The 25,488-nt window shown below is 49.6% G+C and overlaps 1 protein-coding gene across 1 annotated transcript; it reads right to left on the bottom strand.

Moving 5' to 3' along the window:
- Positions 1-1,137: 1,137 nt before the first annotated feature.
- MS4A10 (membrane spanning 4-domains A10) lies at positions 1,138-17,103 on the bottom strand. The gene is made up of 8 exons (XM_019036063.3): positions 17,015-17,103; positions 11,922-12,126; positions 11,345-11,464; positions 10,117-10,173; positions 8,334-8,465; positions 6,771-6,881; positions 3,915-4,033; positions 1,138-2,603 (listed from the first exon to the last, which is right to left on the bottom strand). Exons 2-8 carry the CDS (start codon positions 12,102-12,104, stop codon positions 2,522-2,524), a joined length of 804 nt encoding a protein of 267 aa, XP_018891608.1. The 5' UTR covers positions 12,105-12,126; positions 17,015-17,103; the 3' UTR covers positions 1,138-2,521.
- Between the last annotated feature and the right edge of the window lie 8,385 nt (positions 17,104-25,488).

Here is a 25,488-nt window from a genome sequence, read left to right as displayed (position 1 = left end):
TATATACAAATGTATGTCTATCTATGTATACTATATACATGGTCTATATACACACATACGTATATATAAAGAGACATATATATGTGGAGAAGGAGGGAAAGCAAATATGCAAAATGTTAACACTGTAATCTCAGGGGAGCTATAAGGGTGTCAATTGTACTATTAACTTTTCTGTATGTTTGAATTTTTCATCATGAGTAAAAATGATATTAGGCTTCATTTAGGGCTGAATCCATATCAAAATCAGCTGGTGTGGCAGTTCACACTTCTAATTTCAGCACTTTGGGAGGCCGAGGCGACAGGATTGCTTGAGACCAGGAGTTTGAAGAACCAGCCTGGGCAACATATCGAGAGCTCTGCTAAAAATTAAAAAATTAGTGGGCGTGGTGGTGCACACCTGTAGTCCCAGCTACTCAGGAGGCTGAGATGGGAGGACTGCTTGGGCCCAGGAGTTCAAGCTGGCAGTGGGCTATGGCTGTGCCACTGCACTCCAACCTGGGTGACAGAGCAAAATCCTGTCTCAAACATTGAAAAAAAAAGGCTGGGCATGGTGGCTCACGCCTGTAATCCCAGCACTTTGGGAGGCTGAGGTGGGCAGATCACGAGGTCAGAAGTTCGAGACCAGCGTGAACAACGTGGTGAAACCTTGTCTCTACTAAAAATACAAAAATTAGCTGAGTGTGGTGGCGTCTGCCTGTAGTCCCAGCTACTCAGGAGGCTGAGGCAGGAGAATCGCTTGGCCATGGGAGGCGGAGGTTGCAGTGAGCAGAGATCGTGCCATTGCACTCTAGCCTGGGCGACAGAGTGAGACTCCATCTCAAAAGAGAAAAAGAATTGAAAAAAAAAAAGTCAAAATACAGACTAAAATTTAACCACAGTATTAACAATAGTCAAAGATTGCTTTCTGTTTCTAGCCTGGTGTTAGAAATTCTGCATACTGTGTAGAAGATATCAGCCATTCTAGCAGGTCGCGGTATTGATGAGCCACTCAGGGACTGGGCTGTGGCCATGCTCCCCCGAGACCAGCTAACCCTGCCCGGGCTTCCACCACGCACCTGCAGAGGCAGTGCCCTTTCAAAGGGAACATTGACAAGTCTTCCACTGACTGATTTTTGAAAAATAGAAGTCGAACCAGAAGCCATTTCAACCTTTATTGATGTAAACCATCAATGTAGCACAATTGCTTGTTTTACAAATGGAGAAACTGGGACCTAGTGAGGGGAAGGGACTGAGTCAAACCCGCACAGTAAGTGATTGGCAGAGCTAGCCTAGAGTTTGCACCCACGTCTTTAGACAACCAAGCTAAGGTTTTCTCCATCACCCCCTTTCATGTTTTGAAAGATTGGGTTTCAGCCAGGGGCGGTGGCTCATGCCTGTAATCGTAGCACTTTGGGAGGCCAAGGCGGGCGGATTATGAGGTCAGAAGTTCAAGACCATCGTGGCTAACGTGGTGAAACCCCGTCTCTACTAAAAATACAAAAAGTAGCCAGGCGTGGTGGCGGTCGCCTGTAATCCCAGCTACTTGGGAGGCTGAGGCAGGAGAATTGCTTGAACTCGGGAGGTAGAGCTTGCAGTGAGCCGAGATCGCACCACTGCACTCCAGCCTGGGTGACAGAGTGAGACTCCGTCTCAAAAAAAAAAAAAAAAAAAAAAAAAGAAAGACTGGGTTATCCTAAACATTTGCATGGCTCTCTCTGCTGCTCTCTCAGAACCTAATGCCTTACACTTTACAATCTATTTTAAAGCCAGCTGCAATCTATAGAAGGTTAGAAGCAACAGATCAGAAGGGGAGAAGAGAGGTGCTATGGCCAAGCTAGTGACCACAGCCAGAAGTGGCAGCGAAAGAGATGACAAAGAAGGAGAATTCAAAGAACCTCAAACCCCAGGGATATTCTGTGCAAGGGCAAATGATACTGAGAGCATCCCTTCACACAGGGATTTTATAAGGTAGTAGAGAGCAGACTGCTATCTCGGACAACTTCAAAACCTGGGCTGGGCACAGTGGCTCACGCCTGTAATCCCAGCACTTTGGGAGGCTGAGGCAGGTGGATCACCTGAGGTCAGGAGTTCGAGACCAGCCTGACCAATATGGTGCAATCCTGTCTCTACTAAAAATATAAAAATTAGCTGGGTGTGGTGGCGTGTGCCTGTAGTCCCAGCTACTTGGGAGGCTGAGATAGGAGAATCACTTGAACCAGGGAGGCGGAGGTTGCAGTGAGCTGAGGTAGTGCCACTGCACTCTGGGCTGGGCAACAGAGCGAGACTCCATCTCAACAAAACAAAACAAAGCGAAACAAAACAAAACAATCTGGGCTACCACAGGTATCGAGCCATCAACTGTGTAAGAAATGGCTTATCTGAGAGGACAGGGTTCCCAGGAGCTGTGAGGGCTGACTTTGCTGTATAGACCATTGCACTAGCCTTTTGTATGTGCAAATCTCATCTTCCCAGTGAAAGTGCAACTTTGGGAGAGCAGGGGCTATGCTCCAACCAAGTTTGGGCATTGTCAGGCAGTGGCTCTTCAGTTTGCAGTCTGGGTCCAGATCGCAGCTCCGTCAGTGACTATCCATGTGTCCGGGGCAACTTGCTTAACTTCTCTGAGCCTGCATGAAATGGAGATATTAATAGTAACAGCAGCTAGGTCACAGATCGATGGGAGGATTAAATGACATTGAGATTAAATGACATTTACTTCGCTCAGAGTCAGTGGCCCAGTAAAGATTCAAAGAGTGAGCTCTGCAAATACCTGGGGGAAGAGAATCCAGGTGGAGGAAGGGCAAGGGTGATGGCTCAGAGGCAGGGGTGTCCCTGGGGTGTCTGTGGAACCTCAAGGAAGTCATGGTGGCTAGGGCAGAGCTAGCAAGAGGAAGGGAAGCAGTGGGTGAGACCACAGGGTTGGAGGGGAAAATTGCGTTTTATTTCACGTGTTTGTTATTTTTGGGGTTTGCTTCTGTTTATGGAAAGATACTGATTTCCCATATCTTGCTGCTACAAAGTGCCCCTTTAAAATAACATAGAAAAAAGAATCAGTGTGGAAAAAAAACAGAATACATTGCAGCTCACAAATAAGCAAAAATCCTGAAGACTATCCTCAGATGACTGAAATTAGGAAAATGAGGAAGGCAGGTCCCTCTCCCTCACATTATTCACTTAGCACAAGTAGGTTTGAAATTCCGAGGCTGAAGTTTTACTGGCAACCTCCATGTCACAACTGTGAACCTTGAATTTTCCTGATCTCAGAGCTTTCAAGCTGGGAGACTCCTGGATCATGTCATCCTTGCACCTCCACTTTACAGATGGAGACACTGAGGTCCAGGAGGGCAAAAAGATTCATGCAGAGGGTCTAGTTCAGAGGGAAGAACTGTACACAGTTTCTATGGGACTCAACTCCCCAGCTGCCCTCAGCCCAAATCCAGGGATTCAGACACACAGGCTCCCTCAGAGATGTCTTAGTAGGTTGAGGCAAGGGAAGCCCCTGCCTGTGCCGCTCTGGAGACCTTCCTTCCTGGCTGCCCTTATATCCCCCTGTGCATCCACCATTGATCAGAGAAGGCAGGCAAGGGAGGCCAGAGAGCATGAGGGGCACCGGGGAGCTGCAGGCCCAGGAGTTTGCTCTGGAGGCTGGCAGGGAAGGTGATGGGTCCTGGTTGTGCCCAGGTTCAGCTGAGGTAGCTCTGGTCAACCAAGTCAGGTGCTGAGATGTTCCTGGGGGGCCCTGGGAGTTCCTCTAGTGCCTGAGGGGATAGGACCATTGCTGCCTTGGCTACCACTCCCAGGCCTGGCAGTTCTAGCTGCAGCACTGTTAGCCCCTTGCCCCTTGCAGCACCCTTGGGAACTGGTTTCTATCTATGCCAGGGAGAAGGGGCCAAGCATGGGTTCTGAAGGTCTGGGGAGCCAGGGCCAAACCTCTTCACCTCTGATGTTGCTTGTGTTGTGCATCGCCTTGAATCACACTCTGGTAGGATGGCGGGGGCTCCACCGGCAGGCCTTTGAGATGCAATGGTGTGTTCGGAACAAGGCATGCATCATCATTCTGCGAAAGAAAAGTCGCCGCCCCTGCTGCTCACAGCTGTGGAGCGACTGGCTGCTTCCGAAACACTTCTCTGCTAGTTCACTGTGAAGACTCAGGTTCTCCATGAATGTGGGGAAACTGAGGCTTGAGAGACGAAGCGACTTCCATAGACCAGCGTGTGACTCCCTCCACCCTCCCTGTTCTTGAAAAGGGAGTAGGGTGAGGCCCACATGGGAGTCACTGGATGGGGCTCTGGTTCCCGTCCCACTACCAGTGTCCTGGTGACCAGGTGCAAGTCACTCACCCTGTCGGGTTTCCTGAGGGGGGCTGGGCCAGGTAATAACCCAAGTCCCTTCTAGCCAGGATACACTCTAGGGGCAGGTCTAATGCCAACAGTGTCTGCCAATGATTGCTGCCACACCTCCATCCCTGATTAGTGATGAGGGTGGCACCAACTCAGTGCTGGAGAGCCTGTCCCTGGCACCATCCTTACCGATGGGGAGGGCACAGGGCCCATTGGGAAACCTGGCATGGCCGCTTACTGGCTTTGAGACCATGGGAAGTCACTTAACTCTTCTAAGATTCATTTTTTCCTCTTTAAAATGGAAAAGCAGAACCTGCGTCCCAGAATGGCTGTGAGATTCAAGGAGGTCTTAGCTAGTGCAGTAGGCAGAAGCACGGCCCCCAGACGATGCCCATGTTCTAATCTCTGGTCACACGGCAGAGAGGAATTAAGGTTGCAGATGGAATTAAGGTTTCCAATCAGCTTTGAGATTGGGAGATTCTCCTGGATTATCTCTCTGGGCCCAGTATGATGACAAGGGTCCTTAAAGGTAGAAGAGGAAGACAGGGTTATAGGAGGATGTTGTGATGCTGGCTTTGAAGGTGGAAGAAGGGGCCACAAGCCAAGGAATGCAGGCAGCCTCTAGAAGCTGGAAAAGGCAAGGAAAGAGATTCTTTTCGATGCCCCCGGAAGGGATGCAGTCCTGGCGACACACCTTGATTTGAGCCCTTGAGACTCATTTCAAACTGCTGACCTCCAGAGCTGTAGGATAAAGCAGGTATCATTTTAAGCCACCAAATTTGTGATAATTTACTACAACATCAATAGAAAACGAATACAGCCACCTGCAGCACTAGCACAGTGCCTGGAACACAGCAAAGGTCAATAAATAGGAACAATTATTGCTCATAGCTGCAGCTAGGTATGGGGCCTGAGTTTTCCCCATCCTTAAAAGTGGGGTTGGCCTCAGTGACTCAAGACACCCATCTGGCTTTCTGCTGTCTTAATGAGAAGACTTCCTGTCAGGCAGCTAGGAATTAACAAAGACACCTTCTCTGCTTGATGTTAAATGAAACTCAGAGGCCATCAACTTATATATGCATTATGTGAACACTCGGTGTGTGATGAGGTCACTAACATGAAAATCAGTGTCAAACTTGAAGAATTATGGGGGATTTGGCCCTTTTTAAAATAATGTTCTAAAGTTGAGATTGTAATATGATTTTTTTTTCTTTAAAGAAATGAGCCTTGGAGATCACTTCTGGTCAGGGTCTTTATTTTTTATTTATTTTTTTCTTTTATAAAACATCCTTATCCTGAACTGTTCAGGATCTTTGGGGTGAGCAGAGACTTGCCTTCTATTTTAAAATATATCTAGCCCCATGCCATCCCCATGGGTAGACAAGGGCGAGACTGTGGGTTGGACATAGCTCAGGCTGAGTCCTGGATTTCCTGATTGGCTGCTTCGCCTTGGGAAGTGATGTGACCTCTCTGGACCTCAGCTTGCTAGTCTGTAGTATGAGAATGTAAGTACCTCAAAGGGTTGTTGAGGGCTGGGCATGATGGCTGATGCCTGTAATCCCAGCACTTTGGGAGGCCATAGCTGGCGGATCACCTGAGGTCAGGAGTTTGAGACCAGCCTGGCCAGGATGGCAAAACCTCATCTATACTTAAAAAAATACAAAAATTAGCCAGGTATGGTGGCACATGCCTGTAGTCCCAGCTACTTGGGAGGCTGAGGTAGGAGAATTGCTTGAACCCGGGAGGCGGAGGTTGCAGTGGGCCGAGATCGTGCCACTGTACTCCAGCCTGGGTGACAGAGTGAGACTCAGTCTCAAAAGAAAAAGGGTTGTTGAGAAGATAAAGTTAAATACAGCTATATTTATCTGTATATCTGCACGTCTATATCCATCCATACATCATCCATCCATCCATCCATCCATCAATGGTTGCATCAATTGATGCTTAATAGAGTCCCTGGAATTCCTTAAATGCCCAATCTTTGATGACTCTGTCACTTGTTTCCACTACAGCCAAACTCCACACACACCATAGCTTCCCCAGGCCTTCTCTGTCCTGTCTCCAAGCCAGTGCTCGTGCTCTTCTTGCTCTGCTGAAAGTCCCTCTTCCACCTATGCCTGTGGGTCCGAATCCTGCCCAGTCACCAGGGGCCTCTGTGATGCAATTTCCCCAGGGCCTTCAGAGCTGGCAGCACAGTAGCCTGTTGTTCTGGGCACCCATGGAGTTTCCTCTCTGGCAGCCTCACCCTTTTCTCCTTGGATTGGCCTCCTCTCTTGCCCCCGTGCCTTGGCTCCCCTACTGGACCGTGGGCTGTCACTTAGTGAACGCTCAGCAACGTGAGGAATGAATGAAACACGCTCCTCTTGTAACTCCCACATATTTTTCCTTTCTGAGCTCTCTGCTGCCTCATGCCCCCATTTTTTGTCTTCCTGGGAAGACAAGCCCTTGTCTTACCTTTGCAGATGAGCAGTCCCCTCTCCAGGCTGTGACAGCTGTGGGCACTGGCAGGAAGAGCTCTAGGACAGTGAAGCAGAGCAAGGCCAGCTCCAGCCTCTGGATGTGGACCTGAGAGGGGAGAGGGAAGGAAGGCAGGGTGAGGCCTCGCTGGGTGTCTGCACGCATCACGTGGGCTTAGCCAGGCAGGGGTCCTGGCTAAGATCCATAGCAGAGGGCAGTTGGGGCTTCAGCTCCCAGGTGTGCGTGGGGAAGGCAGGGTGGGTCTCTGTGGGACGGGGACTGGGTCTGTCTTGGTCACTGCCCTACACTCAATGCCTGGCACATATGGGTCTTTGGTGAGTATTGGCCTAACGTTTGAGGGCTGGAGAATCTCATGGGTCCCTGGTAAGAATGAAGGTAGCCTTAGGGTCATCTGATCCAAGCCTGTTTGACAGATGGGGGTACTTTGTCCCAGAGTGAGGGAGCATGTTTTACAGCAGGGGAGGGGAAGAGCTGTGCAGCTGGGAGACATCTCATAGTATCACATGCATTTGATGGAGAAACATGTATATGTGTGTGTGTGCATGCACATGTGTGTCCATGCATGCTTGCACATGCATGTGATGTGCATATGTATGCATGTGTGTGTATGTGCTGGGAGGAGATAAAGCATAACAAACCACTATGGTCAGAACCCTTGTGGGCATGGTGGCTCATGCCTGTAATCCCAGCACTTTGGGAGGCTGAGGCGGGAGGATCACTAGAGGTCAGGAGTTCGAGACCTGCCTGGCCGACGTGGTGAAACCCCATCTCTACTAAAAATACAAAAAGTAGCCTGGCGTGGTGGTGCCTGTGGTGGGTGCCTGTAATCCTAGCTACTCGAGAGGCTGAGGCAGGAGAATTGCTTGAATCTGGGAGGTGGAGGTTACAGTGAGCCTCGATTGTGCCACTGCACTCCAGCCTGGGTGACAAGAGTGAGACTCCGTTCCCCCCCACCCCCCCCACCAAAAAAAGAAAAAAGAATTCTTGGAGCCTGGCCCAGAGGCACCCAGCGGTCTGCCTTCTGCTTCAGAGGCAGCAGTGGTATGGTGAAAACAGCACCAGACTTGGAGTCAAAGACCCACTAATCTAGCCTCTCTGGACCTCAGTGTTCACTACCAGAAGATGAGGGTAACAAAGTGGACTTGGCCAGCTTTGCAAGGCTGCTGGGAGGCTCCCGGATCACAGGGGCCACCAGGGACACCACGCTTAGAGCCCTGGCTGGGAAATCAGCAGTTTTAGGCTGTGGTCCTGGATTTGCGGTCAAGTTGCTGCTTGACCTCAGGCAGGCTCCTCCCTGTCTCTGGCCCCATTTCCCAATCTATAAAAGTGGACTTGGATTCAGTGATGCTGACCAGTCAGCAGCCCAGCACCCACCTTTCCACCACACCTTGTAGGAGACAGAAACAGGTTGGCCAAGGGCCCAGCAGCCCACACCTGGGCTCCAGGAGGGGCTTTCTGTGAGCTGGAAACCTCCTGTTGGCCAAATCCAAGGCAGCACCTTCACTGAAGTCAGAGGGCCCTCCAGGCCTGGGTACTCACTGTGGAGTTGGGGTACATTCTCCAGATCGGGGACTCAAATGGGCTCTCTAGAAAGAGATCCTTGGAGATAACAAAAAGGCCAGACAGCACGCAAAAGAGGCTGATGAGGTTTGTCATCAGGCACAACATCTTCTATAGGTGAAAAATAAAGGTAACAGCTGTCCAAAGGGTGGAGACCTGGGGCTAGGTCCTCCCCTCATGCTTGCCAGTAGCTTCCTCTGTAGCCTCAGGAGAGACTCTGCCTGTCACTGGGCCCAAGGCCCCCTCTGCCTGTCACTGGCCCCTCAGCCCCTCACACAGGATTGAGCTGAGCTGCTCCTGTGTGACCACTGAGGAGGGCCCAGCTGGCCCTTGCCTTCTATGGGACAAATTGGGAGAACCCAAGAGCTGCCTTCAGATCCAAGAGCTTTGCAATAAAGGACGCCCTATTGCCATTTCCTGCTCAAAGCCAGCCCCGACCATCCTACATCAGCTATGCCAAGTGTCAGGGATTTGACACCCAGGTGACCCCTCATCCAGCCCCTTCCCCACCAGAAAGGTCAGGAGGAGCTCTGAAAGTGCCCTATCCTCACATATCCCAGTACCAGCCCCTTTTCTCCACCCACCTGCCATGATTCCTGAAATGCCTGTATTCATCGTCCTCTCGGGTTAAGCATCATTCCAAGAGCCTCTTGCCAAGTGCAAATCCTCCTAGTGAGGAAAGACTATGCACATATGGAATCTGTAGCCTTTTATACTGGAATGGGTTTCTTTACAGTAAGAGTGTCCTTATGCTCAGGTATACAAAGCAAGAGGCCTGTGGTTCTAAAAGGGGCTCAGCCCAGGAGGGTGAGGTCTGGGGAATGGGCACGTCTTTGTCAAGCATCTCCTGCCTCTGCTCGGTAAACTGCACAACCATCCTTCTATTCTGTATGCCCTCTGAGAAAGCAGGGAGCAACCACAGCCTAGCCAGGCTGAGGGACACAAATAGGGAAGGACCTGGCTTGGGCTTCGGCGGCAGAAGGAGGGGAGGTGGGAAGACCTGGGTGTGAGCTGTGATTTTCAGGGATGTTCCTTCCATCATCCATCCACCTCCACCCATCCAGTCTTGTGCTAGGTGTCTACTCTGTGCCTACTTGGGCCACCTTGGGCTATCACTATGCTTGGGCACATTCTGCCCAGAAATAATTTAGTGTACGGTAGAGACAGGTTAAGTCCACAGAGTTGTGGGAGAATGGAAGGCAGCCATGGAGGTCAGGGAAGATCTCCAGGAGGACAAGACATACAGGTTGTCTTGAGTGGTCAGGAGTAAGTCAAAGATGGGAGCCATGTGCGCAGGGGAGAGGGCAAGGTGTTTGGGCAGTGGCCAGCACGGGCAGAAAAGGGAGGACCACAGTTCCATCTGCCTGGCTCTTAGAGAGGAGAAGTAGATGCAAATCCAGGGGGAGGCTGGGGCTTGCAGGCTATGTGGTGATTAAGATTAAGACACAGTAGATTTGAGAGGAAGCAAAGTTGTGTCCTAGATGGATGGGTCAGGGTGCCTGGGAGCCATTTCCTTCTCTGCCTCACTGCACTAGAAAGAGAGAAGCTTCAGATGGTGCTTCCTTTCCTCCCACAGCCAAATCTGTCAGCCTGTCTGCATCTGGACCCTTCTGCTTGGACACCCTCTGCTGTCCTGAAGGCAAGAGCCTGCTCTTAGCAAGTCCTGGAGAAGTGCTCTCACAATCACCCCTACAGACAGATGCCCTTAACAAAGTTATGCCATGCTTGGATGGAAGAGAATGATCTCAGTGCGCCCACTCACCAGGTAAGTTTTAGAAAAGGTCTTCATTGTTATCGCCAAGATCCCTGAAATGAGAAACTGCAGGACAGGTTTGAAAGTCAAAGGAGAGAAGCTGGGGTTCCTCAAAACCCACAAATTCCCACCCCCACCCCTATTCTCCAAGAAAATCAACCCTTGGCGGCCAGTGGGGCAGAGAATACTATTCCTCCAGCAAAGTGAGCTCCTCTTGCCTGCCATGTGGCCCATCCAAGGCGCTGCTCCACCTCACATCTTCTCATGTGCACAAACCTCCATACCTCCTCCCATCTCTACACCTTGGACCAAGCTGTGCCCTGCACTTAGAACTCCCTCCTAGACCCTCCTGCTTCCCTCATTTTACAAACCCAAACCATCGCTGGGATCAGTGGCACTATCCCCTCTACCCCGACTGTTTCTCTTTTCTTGAATCTTGCAGTTGGAAGGATATGAGTTCTTGCTTCCAAGGTCTCTGGGAGCACCTCTGCAATCATTCTTTCCAATGTGCACTGAGCACCTACTATGGGCTAGTCCCTGGGAGCACAGGGTGAATAAACACTGCATGTGTGGAAAGTTCTATCACTGTGCAGTGAAAGCCCCATCCTGTGGGCAGTGAGAACAGAGGACTGATGTGAAAGGGGGATTGGGATACTTGCCCAAGACAGTGCCGTGGAGCTTGGACTTAGTGCATAGGCAGGACTCCACCTGGGAGTCAGGAATGGGGTGGGCTCCTTGGAGACCTGAAGGAATGTAGAGCTTCTGGGAAATGGTGCATGCACTGGTCCAGTGTCATCTCCCATCCTGGCTGATGGCCTTGGGAGGACAGGAGCCACACCTTACACCCTGTGTGTTTTTGTAGCTCAACCCCAACAGGGCACCTGTAGCTGGATCCAGAGGCAGCCTGGCTGCTCAGAAGGCCGGGGAAGAATGAAGCTGTCCCTGGGTCCTACTCACCCTCCTCTTTGCCAAATGCACATATTCAATTATGGGAGAGTGGATAGCCTCCGAGTGCTCTCTTGGGACTCAGAATTGACAGGGGCTCCCTGGAAGGAGCTATTTCCATTGTGACTGAGATAAAAGAAGCAGAGCTAGGAACACTGGAGAAAGGGCCTCGCTTCTGCCGCACTCCTATTAGCTCTCTCTATCCCACCGGGCATCCTGTCCCAAATGCCAGGGCCTCCCAGGCCTGCCTTGCAGACTCCCACACCCGGTCTGTGTTTTGCCTTCTACTCACAGAGGCAGCCCCCCAGAATGGATACCAAGACTTCAGCACCACCAGGTGAAGGCTCTTGACTGTAGAGGCCAGGTAGCCCCCAAAGACCAGGTGCAGCAGAGCGATGGTGATGTGGAAGGCCTGGGTAGGGAAGAGAGAATGGCTGGGGTGAGGGCATCGGTCACGGCTCTAATTGAGGCCACTAGTGCCCTGGACCTACTGGCTGTGCTGAGTCCCTTCTGTCCTCTTAGGGATCCCAGAGACCAGGCTCTCTAAGAAGGACCACTCCCCAGGATTTCCTGCAGAAAGAGCTGAAGCTGCCAAGGGCCCCATGGGTGGGAGCTGTCTATCCTGGAGCTGGCAGCCTTCTCCTGCCATTCTCCCCAGGACAGGGCCCTGTCCAAACCTCACAAGGCAGTAGTAGGTGTGGGCAGATTCTCTCCAATCCTCAAGGCCTTTTCCAGTTCAGATGAATGTTCAGCAGGAAAGCTGGTGCCTTTCTCTTTTCCCTTTCTTCCCTTGGGGCCCCCCAGCATCCTCCTCATATCCCCCTCTCCTCTGCCTCCCACTGCTGGGACCCTGGGAAGTGGATGCTCACCCCCAGCTCCTTAAGAAGGCTGCTCTTCTTCTGGGACTTCTCGTGCTGGTGTGGAGCCAGGAGCTTGGGCTGGGTCGTGTTCTGGGGTGCACTTGTCTGCCAGGGCTGGACTGGGCTGAGGACTTGCCATGATGGGAGCCCCCTAGCACAACGGCTGGGAATAACTGTGGCTTCTGCTTTCATTGACGCTGGATGGGGGCCCTGGCTGCAGGACGGGGAGAAAGGCCATCAGAACCCGTCTCATTTCTGAGGCTTGTGCCTGGGTGATCCTCTGCCAATCACCTCTGTTTACGGGACTGGATCTTTCCAGAACTGTGGTTGCCCTGTCTAGCAGACCCTGGTCTTGATATGACCTGGAATAATCTGGCCCCTGGGGATGGGAGTAATTGCTGCTCACAGCCTTTCTGGGGTTGCAAAGACACAGCTCCTTTTGGGGCAGAAAAACGAGGACCAGGTGAACTTCACAACCAGTGGAAGACAGAGCTCACCCAAAGTGGCCAGACTGCAGTTTGGAAGAGTTGGGAGGTGCGAGAGATGTGGGTCAATGGAGGGGCTTTGTAAACTGTCTCCATCCACTGGTCCAAGATGAGTGACTGAAGGCAGGTGGGAAATAATTGTCCTACCTCCTGTGGTGGTGCCCGTGCCTCCTGGAGAGAAGGGAAGAAAATATCTTCCACCAAGGACTTTTTATGAGCCAACACTGAGTCAGGAAGTCCATATTTAATGATGCCAACATTTACAAATACTTTCTCTGCTCCAGGCACTGAGATAAATCTTCTACAGGCATTACCTGATTTTGTCCTCATTCCAACCTTATGAGGTAAATACTGTCCTCACTCTCATTTTGCAGATGAGGCTCAGAAAGGTTAAGCCACTTGCCCATGGTCACACAACCAGTAACTTGGACTTGAGGCATGGCAGGCTGGCTCCAGAGCCTGGGGCTTAAGTCCTTCATGCACTGTTGGCTCAACAATTGGAAATGAATGTTCTGGATGTTCTCATGGGCACAAAAAGGAGTTGGGGAAAAAACTTAGAAGGGGGCTGGACACACGACCTGCAGACAGGGCCTGGTATAGTGTATACTGATGCCGTGGGATGCACTAGGGCTTGGGGGCTGCCTGGGGACTTGGTGAGAAAATCCAACGTAGCCTTTCTGTCCCAGGAAGTGGACAGCTGGGCGGGGAAGAAAGGGAGCTGGCTTGCAGGGATTGAGGTCAGAGATGGTTTCTCCATGGGGATGGGGCTAATGAGCAAATCCTTGAGAGAGAGAGAGAGGCTGCTCTCAGACTGTATCCTGGATGAATGAAAAGGGAGCGGCATTCCTCTCACTTTTAAGTCTGACTTGTGGATCCAGGAAGTTCCATTGAGCATCCACATTTTCCACAGGGATGCAGGGAAAGAGTCTTGGGAAGTTTGGAGGGACAAATAGCCCAGGTGACTATATCCTGGATTGGGTAGAGGGGAAAGGAAGGGACATTATCAAGAGCCAAAGAGCCAGATGGGGCCTCACAGTTGGGTGAGCACTGTATGCCGGGCACTGTGCCAGGAGGCAGTTTTGCCTGGCAACCTCCTTAATACTCAGGAAGTCAGGACCATTGCATAGAAGAGGAAACCAAGGTTCAGAGAGGTTGCCTGCCTTGGCCATGGTCACACAGTGAGGAAGTGCCTGGAATTGGAACCACGCATGGTCTTATTCCATTGCCAGTGCTCTGGGCCTGGGCTGCTGGGTAGGACCCCCTGATTGATATCTCCATGGTCCTGCAGTGACAACCACTGATTTAGTGGGGTGAGTGGGCAGAGGGTCTCCCTCTTTCCTGGGCTTCAGAAGCTGAGCTCATAGACACAGTGCTGTATGATTCTCTTTGTGACTCTGCCCAGCTATGCATGGGAACTGTCCCTCTGGGAACTGTCCCTTGGGAAGATTCCCAAGCCTTCAGAAGTCCGTCTGACACAGCTAGCTGGACTAAGGGATGTATTTGGTGGCAGAGGCCTGAACCAGATTAGCCACTGGCTTCACCTAGACTCTGTACACGTGGGAGGACAATACCTGGACCCGGGCCTGGACTCCACTGCAAAGAACAGAAGAAGAGGGACTTCTTAGTAGAGCTGCCTTGGATGAAACTGCTTGTCCACGGAGATAGTGAGTGCCTGGGCACTGGAGCTGTACCTCCACCTAGACATTCACTTGTGAGAGCTGTGGCAGTAGGAATGGTTCAAATATCCAACAGGGAGTTGGACTCAAGAATCCAGAATAACCTTTCTCAAAGTATGTTCCAAGGAACATTGGTCCTGATGGATCTGCAGTAAAAGGGTTCCATGGTCAAATAAGTTTGAGAAACCATGGTTAGCCTCTTCTCCCTTTTTCTCATATTAAAGACTCTGAGATTTTCTACAAGTGGCACACTCTGTTTTAGTATTAAGGGCATTTCCCAAACTTAATTGGCCATAGAATCTTTATTATTTATTTATTTTTATTTTTGAGATGGAGTTTCGCTCTTGTCACCCAGGCTGGAGTGTAGTGGCGTAATCTTGGCTCACCGCAACCTCCGCCTCCCGGGTTCAAGTGATTCTCCTGCCTCAGCCTCCTGAGTAACTGGGATTACAGGCACCTGCCACCACGCACTGCTAATTTTGTATTTTTAGTAGAGACGGGGTTTCTTCATGTTGGTCAGGCTGGTCTCAAACTCCCGACCTCAGGTGATACGCATACCTTGGCCTCCGAAAGTGCTAGGATTACAGATGTGAGCCACTGCGCCCGGCTGGCCATAGGATCTTTTTTTTCTCATTGTCTAATGGTTCTATGCAATTGGTATTCTGTGGAGTCTGCTTTTGGGCAAAGTGGCCTTGAAGGTTTCAATTTCTGGTCCTGGGCTCTGGTTTTTGGCCTTTTCTCTGCTTTTGGTTTGCTCATGTGCATATCACAGTGGGAATGGGAATTGAGTGATGATCTCTAGGGTCCCTTCCAACTTTAAATATAATACTTCTCTCACGGGATAGAGAGCTGCTACAAGTAATTTTATACAACCAGGAGAGGAAGGAGTTGCAGAGGGCAGACCTTAGTCATCATGGGGAAAAGTTTGTTATGACTCTCTCGTATGCCTTTCCAAGACAAAGAGCATGAACTCTGATTCCTTAGAACACTTATTCCCGGCTGTCCTGGCCCACTTCCAGGACCTGTGCAGGGCTGCTAGGAGGTGACAGTGTGCTGACAGAGAGGGGGCAGGCAGCAGGCTGTTTGGTGCATAAAGGAACTTTTTTAGCCTTTCCCCGCCCACCCCCAGCCCCCTCAGCCAGCTCAGGACCACGGACCCAGCCAGCTTGGTATCCCACGGGAAACCCACTGCCACTAGGGCCTCAGCGCTCTGCACAGGGCCACGCGATGCCTGGGTCCCATACATATTCTCGTTGTTCCTTCAGTTCTGGGAGTGGAGGGAGGACAGGGACAGAGCTGGGCAGGACCCTCCAGAACCCCCCAGCAAAGCAGCAGAGTGGGCACGCCCCTGAGCGCTGGAAGTTGTCGGCTAGAATGGGTGCTCCATGCAAAGTCCTGGCTCTGCTCCCTGGAGCTTTGACCTTGGGCCAGTTTTTTACATCTCAGCATCTGAGTCTCCCCTCACCTTCTCATGGGGAGTGCCACTGCCTGTCCCTGGGGGGTAGGTGGTGAGGAGTAGCTGAAACAATGCCTGCAACTGACAGGGACTGGCGTATAGCAATAAATGTCAGCCACAGTTGCCACTGGCCTGTTGCGTGTCTAGAATCCCACCAGCGAGGCTCCACCTTGTCCTCGTCTGGTTCTCGGTTAAGACATGGTACACCCCGTCCCTATCATCTGGAGTGGTGAGTTTATTGCCTCCATCTGCATCCTGCTTACAGGGGGAGAGGGCTGTGAGAGCGAGGCTCCACCTTGTCCTCGTCTGGTTCTCGGTTAAGACATGATACACCCTGTCCCTATCATCTGGAGTGGTGAGTTTATTGCCTCCATCCCCATCCTGCTTACAGGGGGAGAGGGCCGTGAGAGCTCTGGGGCCCTGGGGTGGGGGTAGGGGGTCGTGAGGGAAGAAAGGCACTGAGTGTATTGAGCTAGTGATCTGAGATCCAACACTGTCATTCGTGGATTTGTTTGTGGAGTTTCTGCACTGGACACTGCAGGGACCGAGGCAGGAGTGAGTAAGATGTGTCCATGGGAGGTCTGTGGCCGAGCAGGCAGAGGAAACGTGGCACGAATAATATGACCCTCATCAGACTGTGCAGTGGAGCCCTAGAGGACAGAGAGAGCTTCTCAAGGTGTGTGTGTGTGTGTGTGTGTGTGTGCGCGCGCGCGCGCGCGCGCGCGTGTGCGCATGTGCATGCGTGCATGCGTGTGCATGCACGTCAAGGACAGAAAGGCAGGAATTGAGAGGTGCTGAGTGACAAGAGTGTCACAACATGTGACAGGCAGGCTGGCGTTGGGGGTGGGGTCCCTTAGAGGATCAGCATTTCCGTGAATGCCAGTTAGAAAACCACCTACGACTGTACTGAACCAGCCTCCTCCTGGTGCTTCCAGACAGTGTGCCTGGTGTAAAGAGAGCTCACCCACAAGCAGCTGGAAGGCCTGCAGGAAACAGAGGCCTCCATCCAAGGAGGGAGTCAAGAATCTGGATTCTAGTCCTGCCCCCTGGTGGCCCTCAACAAGTCCCTTCTCCTCCCTGGGGCTCTGTTTTCTCGAACTAGTCTCTGTGTGTATGCATTTCCAGACTGCAAGAGAAGCGTCTGGGGCTCCTCCAACTCTAAGGGTCAGTGACTGGCAGCAGGATGGGGCTCCCCAGGGGAGAGGCCGATGGTGCCCCCTACTTCCCAGATCCCCTCTGCTGGGTGGGCCACCCATTCTCCAGCTGGTATTATTGTTCATTGCTAAAGGCTCACATCTCCTCCCTTCTGGGAGTTTAAGTTACACCGCCCCAACCCTACAGCCAACAACTGATTGGCTAGGGGTATAAGAGGCCGGTCCCCTGGCTTCAAGGTGGGACCAGGTCTGTACACCTGAGCAACCCCCCAACTCCACATGGAAACACAAAATCACTCCCCTCTGTTCCTGCCATGGGGGGACCACTCACCCCAGGACCTGGGACCGCAGCTCTGAGCTTCCGGCTGTGCTTTGCCCTCTTGCGCTGCCGGAGCTCCCCAGAGACAGCGCTGGGAAATCAGCACATCTTTACAACATTAGACTTTGGATCTTCTCCCTCCTGGACCCACGCCCTGCTTCATGTCCCGGTTGCATGGAAGCTGTCAAAGTCTTTCCCCCTCCCTCCAAACCCCGGCAGGTGAAAATCTTAGTGCCCTTCTTTATGTCTCTCCTTGACAGTTGTAAATTTCCTTTGGCAAGAGAAATGTTGATAATTTAATCTGTTTTCAGGGCAGGACTGATGGAGTGAAAGTGGTTGTAATCTTCTTAGATCCTGGGAGTAGAGTAAGAAGTTGAACCTTTTGAAAGAGTTCTTTTAATTTTGGAAAATTTCAAGCACTCACAAAAGTAGAGAGAATGGTTCCATGACACCCCTGTGCCCATTCCCGAGCTACAGCCACCATCAGCAGCTCTTGGCCAATCTTATTCTCCCCCAGAAGTAAGCAAAACTCAGATATCTTCCCATTTTATTTATAAGCATTTTAGCATTTATCTCTAAAAAATATGGACTGTTTAAAAAAAAAGTGTGACCACATGATCAGAACAAAACAATTAAAACTGAGTCCTGGTGCTCACTGAGGTCTATTTACGCTCAGGGTTTAACCCCGCAGCCCCAGAGAGCTCTGCTGAACATTTGGAAACTAGTCTTTTAAAGGGCCGGGCAGTGGCTCATGCCTGCCATCCCAGCTCTTTGGGAGACCAAAGTGGGAGGATCACTTGAGCCCAAGAGCTCAAGACCAGCCTGGGCAACATAGCGAGACCTCATCTCTATAAAAATTCAAAAATTCAAAAATGAACCAGGTGTCTTGGTCCCTGTCTATGGTCCCAGCTGCTCGAGAGGCTGAGGTGGGAGCATCATTCAAGTCTGGTGAGCTGTGGTCACACCACTGCACCTCAGTCCGGGCAACACAGTGTGACCCTGTCTCAAAAAAAAAAAAAAAAAAAAAAAAGGAGGAAAGGAAAAAAGAAACTACTTTCGTAGAGCAGTGGTCCCCAACCGTTCTGGCACTAGGGACCAGTTTTGTGGAAGACAATTTTTCCATGGGCAGGGGTGGGGATGGGGGATGGTTCTGGGATGAAATTAGTCCACCTCAGATCATCAGGCATTCGATTCTCATGAGGGTACCACCTAGATCCCTCTCATGTGCAATTCACAATAGGGCCCGCTCTGCTATGAGAATCTATTGCTACGGCTGATCTGACAGGAGGTGGCACTCAGGTGGTAGGTCATGCTTGCCTGCTGCCCCTCACCTTCTGCTGTGAGGCCCAGTTCCTAACAGGCCACAGACTGGTATAGCTCCATGGCCTGGGGGTTGGGGACCCCTGTTGTGGGGGACAAGCTTAACCCTAGGAGTCAGAAAAACCTGTTCTTATCTAGTTTTTGGTACTTACTGGGTATCAAATAACTAGTCGGAGCTTCAGTTTCTGATTATCTCACAAATGTCTTGTTACTTTTGATTTGTTCAAATCAGGATCCAGGATCCAGGCATGGCCCACAAATTGCATCTGGCAGAATCAGTTGCCACATCTTGTGCCCTGATCTTTCCATGAGCACGGTGCTGCTCTGGGAAGTGTGAAGGTCTTCCGTGAGGCTGTTCTGGTGGAGGAGGTGTGGAGTGGGCTCCAGTGACCCCCAGATCCCGTGACCCCCAGATCCAGTGACCCCAGATCCAGCGACCCCCAGGTCCCACAACCCCCAGATCCAGCCACCCCCAGATCCCACAACCCTCAGATCCTGTGACCCCCAGATCCCATGACCCCCAGATCCAGTGACCGCCAGATCCTATGACCCCAGATCCCATGACCCCCAGATCCTGTGACCCCCAGATCCAGCAACCCCCAGATCCCATGACCCCCAGATCCAACAACCCTCAGATCCCACAATCCCCAGATCCAGCAACCTCCAGATCCCACAACTCCCAGATCCAACAACCCTCAGATCCCACAACCCCCAGATCCAGCAACCTCCAGATCCCACAACTCCCAGATCCAGCAACCCCCAGATCCCACAACCCCCAGATCCAACAACCCTCAGATCCCACAACTCCCAGATCCAGCAACCCCCAGATCCCACAACCCCCAGATCCAACAACCCTCAGATCCCACAACTCCCAGATCCAGCAACCCCCAGATCTCACAACCCCCAGATCCAACAACCCTCAGATCCCACAACTCCCAGATCCAGCAACCCCCAGATCCCACAACCCCCAGATCCAACAACCCTCAGATCCCACAACTCCCAGATCCAGCAACCCCCAGATCTCACAACCCCCAGATCCAACAACCCTCAGATCCCACAACTCCCAGATCCAGCAACCCCCAGATCCTGTGACCCCCAGATCCAGCGACCCCCCAGATCCAGTGACCCCCAGATCCAGCGACCCCCAGATCCAGCGACCCCTAGATCCCGCCTTGGGCTCTTCCTTTTCCATCTGGCTTCTCTCTCCACATCGCTCTGCTGAGGGTGGACAGGGAAGCGCGAGGCAGAGCCCAGCAGCTGTACAGATCGTCCCTGATGCCAGGACTGACTGACTTTGACTTGCTGAGCACAGCATAGCACTTCAGAGCTGACTCTGCATCTGGGATGCCTGAGTTCAAATCTTGATTCTACCTCTTAATGTTGTGTGACCTTGTGCAAGTTATTTGACTTTGGTGGGCCTCAGTTTTCCCCTCTATAAAATGGGGATAATAGTACCCATAAAGTTGCTGGAGGGTTAAATGAGTTAGAATATGTAAAATGTTTAAAAGCAGTGCCTCACATGTGTCAGTGGCCATGCCTAATTATTTTAGTTGCTGTGTGATTTCAGGGTCGCTCGTGCTCAGCTGTCATGCATGTTCAATGTGGCATAGACTTCGATGTCACACACACAATCAGGCGAAAGGCCACTCACCCCTCTCAGACCTGCTGGACTATGCAGGCTTCCCCTGAGGGGTAGGGGGCCAGGCTGAGCAGCAGCCAGTAGCTTTGAGAGAGACCTGTTTCTTCTGAAGGCACTCGCCTGCCCACTGCAATGCTGAGACACGTGAGGCCATTAATCACTGTCATTGGTTGCCTTGCACCCGTTCATCACCCACAACTTTAGCTCCTCAAACATGGGGTGAGTGTTTTTCCAGGACCAGTGCTTTTTTGCTGAGTAGGAAGACAGCCCCCACCCCCCTGATACCCTTGTTCATTAACTGATCCATTCATTGATAAAACAGCTAATGAGCACTTACTCAGGCCAGGCACTGTGCGACATGCTGGGGATCCAGGAGTGGGCAAGAGGCTGCCCCTAGCCTTGAGGAGCTCGGAATTTGTGGTAGTCAGAGCAATGGCACCTCAACAATGTCCACATCCCTAGAATCTGTGAATATGTTACCTTACGCAGTGAAAAGGGCTTTGCAGATGATTAAGTCAAAGTTGTTGATAGGGAGAGATTATTCAGTGGGCCCAATGTATTCCCAAGTGGGAGGCAAGAGGGTCAGAGTTAGTGGAAGAGCTTGGCAGGTGGAGGCCGAGGTCCCAAGCCAAGCAAGGCAGGTGGCTTCTAGAAGCTAGAAAAGGCAAAGAAGTGGGGCCGTCCTGGAGCCTCCAGAAGGAACTCAGCCCTGCCGACACCTGGATTTTAGGACCTCTGACCTCAGAACTGTCTAATAATAAGTCTGTGTTATGTTAAGCCACTAAGTTCATGGTAATTTGTTAAAGCAGCAATAGGGAAAGAATATGAAGTCCATTGAATAAGATGAACAGGGAGAGAGGTAACTGTGCTGTGGACGGGTGAGTGATGTGATACTGAGATGTGGGTGTGGCGAGAGCCTGGAGGAGTTCCCCTAATCTAGAAGGGGTTGGGGGATGAGGCCAGATAAGGCTTCCTGGAGGAAGTGGTATCTAAATGAAGGTCTGAAGGGGGGTTGGGAGCTAAGCAGGACAAATAGGAGGGTTGGAAGCAGGCAGAGAGCAGCCTTCCAGGCAGATGGAGCTCACAGAGACTCAGGATGGCTCGGGGTCAAGTGTAAGTGGAGGGTGAGGAGGGATGGGGCTGGAGAGGTGAGCTGCTACATCTCCAGGGCTTTGTAAGCATTGCTAGAGCATTTGGACTTTAGCCCAAGGGCAAAGGAGAGCCTGAATAAGTTTAGGCAGAACAGTAGCATGATGACTTTGTACTTTAGAAAAATCCCTCTGGCTGTCATCTAGTCAAGAGATGCATGGGGCAGGGTCAGAGCTGGGGACGTGGCAGGAGGCTGACGCCTGATGCAGGTGAAGGGTGATGTGGTTCAAAGGTGGTGTGGTTCAAAGATGCAGGTGAAAAGTGATGTGGCTCAAAGGAGGAGGATAAGGAGAGTGGACTCAGTTGAGAAACCAGAGCAAGGAGAATCAGATGTGGCTCAAAGGAGGAGGATAAGGAGAGTGGACTCAGTTGAGAAACCAGAGCAAGGAGAATCAGTGGAGGATGATTCTGTGTGGCTTAGAGAGAGGGGAAACCAAGAATGATGCTTGGGTTCAGTCTTGGGTGGCCCAAAGTCTGTAGGGACATCAACTGACATCAGGAACACAGGAGGGGAAATGGCTTGAGTTGGAAGAGAAGATGTAAATTCCTTTTTGTGAGACAAGAAAGTAGATGCTGAGGCTGTCTCAGCAAAAGAGATCTGGGTGGAAGACAGTGATTTGAAAACTGTCAGGATGGTGATAGATGGCTAATGTGAGCTCCATGAGAACAGGGATCTTGGCTAATGTCTGGTGTCTCCAGAGCTTACACAGCACACACCCAATCAGCACTTGCTGAATAAAAGATGAAATGAACCTGAAGTAGTGGATGAGATCATGTAGAGAGTATGTAGTGTACACAGAGGAAATCTATGGGTAGGCAACGTTTAAGAAATGGAGAGAGCTTTTATTAAAACAAGGATTTTTAAAAGCCTATTGATTTTGGTGACAAGGTCAATGCAATAACCTTACAGAGAGTGATTTCAATGGGTTGAGTGGCAGTGAGGAAAATAAAGGAGAGGAGAAAAATTAACCTGCAGCTGAAGGGTTTTAGGGGGTATAGATAGTGCTTTTTAAACTGGGAGAAAATTAAATACATTGAATTTGCATTTTCAAAATTACAAATTTAAATGAGCAGAACTGTAACTGAGGCAGACAAATTCTAAGGCGGTCCCAATAACCCTTCCCTTTGAGTGTGGGTAGCACCTGTGACTTGCTTCTAACCAGTAACCTACTGCAAAGGTGATGAGGTGGCACTTCCATAATTATGTTGTTATATAAATCTTCATCCTGCTAGTCAACTTGCTATAGGTATCACTCCCCAGCTGGTTTCAAACAAGTAAATGTCCATGTTATGAGGCTCCCTTGGCAAGGAGCTTAGCACAGCCTCTAGGGGCTGAGGGTAATGACAGTCAGAAAGAAGCTATGGCCCTCAGTCCCAGAGTTTCAAGAAAATGAATTCTGCCATCAACCTGAGTGAGCTTGGAAGTGGATTCTTCACCAGTTGAGTCTCCAGATAAGAGTGCAGCCCAGCCGCCATCTTGAGTGCAGCTTTGTGAAGCCCTAACCAGGGGACCCAACCAAGATGCACCTGTATCTGACCACAGAAATCGTGAGGTAATATATATGTATGTGGCTTTAAGCCATTAAGTTTGTGGTCATTTATTGTGCAGAAATAGATAGCTAATATAGTAACTTTTTAATTTATTTTTTTCCACTTAAAAAAAACGGAGGCAACAACATACAGTAAAGTGCACAGGTGTGTCCAATTTGGTTAATTTTTATCTGTGTATACATTCATGCAGCCATAACTCAGATCAAGATATGAAGATCTGCACTGCCCCAGGAGGCTACCTCACACTCCCCTCCCCTGCTGCTCCCAAGGGCCAACAACTGTGCTGACTTCTACTACCATTAGTTTATCTAAACCGTTCTTGAAATTCCTATCACTGGAATAACCCAGGATGTGCTCTTTTCTATTTGTCTTCTTTCACGTAGACATTCATTCGTGTGTTAGATGTATTGGTAGTTTGTTCTTTTTATTTATTCCTTTTTAACGAATATAGAACAGTTTATTTACCTCTATGGTTGATGGACATTTCAGTGGTTTCAAGTTTTTGCCTATGATAAATAAAGCTGTCATCAAAATCTCTTGTCCATATCTTTTAGTGACTTCTGTTGGGTCCATATCCAGGAATAAAATTGTTGGGTTATACTGAATGTGTATGTTTAGCTTTAGTAGATATTGCCAAACATTTTTTTCCAAAGTGGTTGTATTAATTTTTACTCCCACCAGCAATGTATAAGAAGACTAGCTTCCCAAGCTAATCAACACTTCTATAGTCAGTCTTTTAAATTTTAGCTCTTCTAGTGTGTTGCGCTTTCTCATTGTAGTTTTAATTTCTATTTCTCTAAGCACTAATGATGTTGAGCACATTTATTGGCCACTTCTATATCTTCTTTTGTGAAATGTCTGCTCAAGTTCTTTGCCCATTTTAAATTGAGCTATCTTTTATGTATTTATTTATTTAATTTTATTTATTTATTTTTTTGAGACAAGAGTCTCACTCTGTTGTCCAGGATGGAGCACAGTGGCACAATCTCAGCTCACTACAACCTCTGCCCCCCAGGTTCAAGTGATTCTCCTGCCTCAGCCTCCCAGGTAGTTGGGATTACAGGCACATGCCACCATGCCCAGCTAATTTTTGTATTTTCAATAGAGACGAGGTTTCACCATGTTGGCTAGGCTGGTCTTGAACTCCTGACCTCAGGCGATCCAGCCACCTTGGCCTCTCAAAGTGCTGGGATTACAGGCATGATGAGCCAGTGCACCTGGCCTACTTATTATTTTTAGGAGTTATGTATATGTTCTGCACATGAGACCTATGTCAGATATGATGCATTTCAAAATTCTCTCCCAGTATATGTTTTGCATTTTCACACTTATAATGTGATTTTTGATAAAGAGAGCTCTTAATTTTTAATAAACTCCAATTTCTTTTATGGTTTTTATGTCTTTTGTGGTTAGTGTTTTTTGCATTTCTAGTTTAGTAAATCTTTGCTTATCCCCAATAATATTTTCCTATGTTTTCTCTTAGAAGCTTGCTTTGTTATAAAATTCAGATCTGTGACTCATCCTGAATTAATTTTTATGTATGGTGTGGGGTAGGAATTAAGGTCCATTTTTTTCTATGCCAATATCTAATTGCTTCAGCACCATTGATTAAAAAGAATGTCATTTATCCACTTAATTATGGGTGTCTTTGCCATAGATCAAAGGACTGTATGTGAGGGTCTGTTTCTGAGCTCTCTATTTTATTCCATTGGTCTTTTTGTCTATTTTTGTGCTAAAACTATGCTGTCTAAATTATTGCTAAGTAGTAAATCTTGAAATCATGTTGTTTAAATCCTCCAACTTTGTCTTTAAGTTTTCTTGTATTTTTTAAGATCCTTTGAATTTCCATATGAATTTTAGAATTGACTTGTCAATTTCCCCAAAATAAACTGCTAAAATTTTGAATGGAATCATATTGAATTTATAGATAAATTTTGACATTTTAACAAACTTGAGCTTCTCAGTTCATGAACACAGGATATCATCTCATTGACTTAGATCTTTGTTAATTTCTCTGAGTAACATTTTGTAGTTCTCAGCGTTCTTTTTCACAGAAATTATATCTCTACCTCCCATTTACTCTCAGTAGTGGTAGAAAACTTAATTTTGCCAATTGAGGATAACTCAGTCACTTCCAATGGCTTCCAGTCCATAAGCCCTTAGCCCTCATCTGTCCTTGCTAGCCTCTGCTGAGGTATAGTTTGTCCTTGCTGGTCTCTCAGTGGTGGCCACTGTCCCCACTCTTATTTGCTGCTCATATTTGTTATAAAGTTATAGTCTCACGTAATCCACATTGCACATCCGGCCACTGGCCAGCTCAGGAAACACAGGGAGCTTTCTCACGCTTGGACTCATATACTGCATGGGAATGCAGGACTATTGTGTCACCAGGCACAGTCCCCAGCCATCTTTATGTTGTGGCTCCATGCTGTCTGAATATGGGACATCTCTAGTGACCTTGTAGTCTCTAATTCCTCTTAATGGACCTGTGGTTTTTGGCCTACACACTTCCTGAGGGATTTGGTCAGCAGAGGAGAGAGGGCAGCAATCCCAGCTTGGGGCTAACCTCTCTCTTTTTCTCCCTCTCTCTCCCCCAACTCCTCCCCTCAGTTCTGAAATGTCTCTAGTCTCCTTTATATGGCAAGAAAACTGGTCCTAAATCTTCAAGTACATTTCCTCCAACTCTATACTTAATGATCTTAAAACTCGAAGCTCTAAATCCTCGAGTCTCCTTTCTTGATTGTAAAAGCCAAAGCTTGTTGTACCCCTTACACCAACTCTGCACTGGCATGATCCTGAGAGTGAATGTCCCCTTGAATGGCACCTC

The sequence above is a fragment of the Gorilla gorilla genome, chromosome 9 (genome assembly GCF_029281585.2).
Source record: "Gorilla gorilla gorilla isolate KB3781 chromosome 9, NHGRI_mGorGor1-v2.1_pri, whole genome shotgun sequence".
NCBI classification, from domain to species: domain Eukaryota; kingdom Metazoa; phylum Chordata; class Mammalia; order Primates; family Hominidae; genus Gorilla; species Gorilla gorilla.
The sequence above is the reverse complement of the archived record's forward strand: the minus strand, read 5'-3'. Positions and strand labels throughout refer to the sequence as shown.

Excerpts from the sequence above, each read along its gene's own strand:
- MS4A10 (XM_019036063.3), bottom strand. The coding sequence starts at position 12,104 with ATGAAAGCAGAAGCCACAGTTATTCCCAGCCGTTGTGCTAGGGGGCTC. Across the intron at positions 11,465-11,921 it reads GCCTTCTTAAGGAGCTGGGG|GCCTTCCACATCACCATCGC; the intron begins GTGAGCATCCAC and ends TTCCCTACCCAG. Across the intron at positions 2,604-3,914 it reads CAACACAAGCAACATCAGAG|GCTCAGAGAAGTTAAGCAAG; the intron begins GTGAAGAGGTTT and ends CATTTCATGCAG.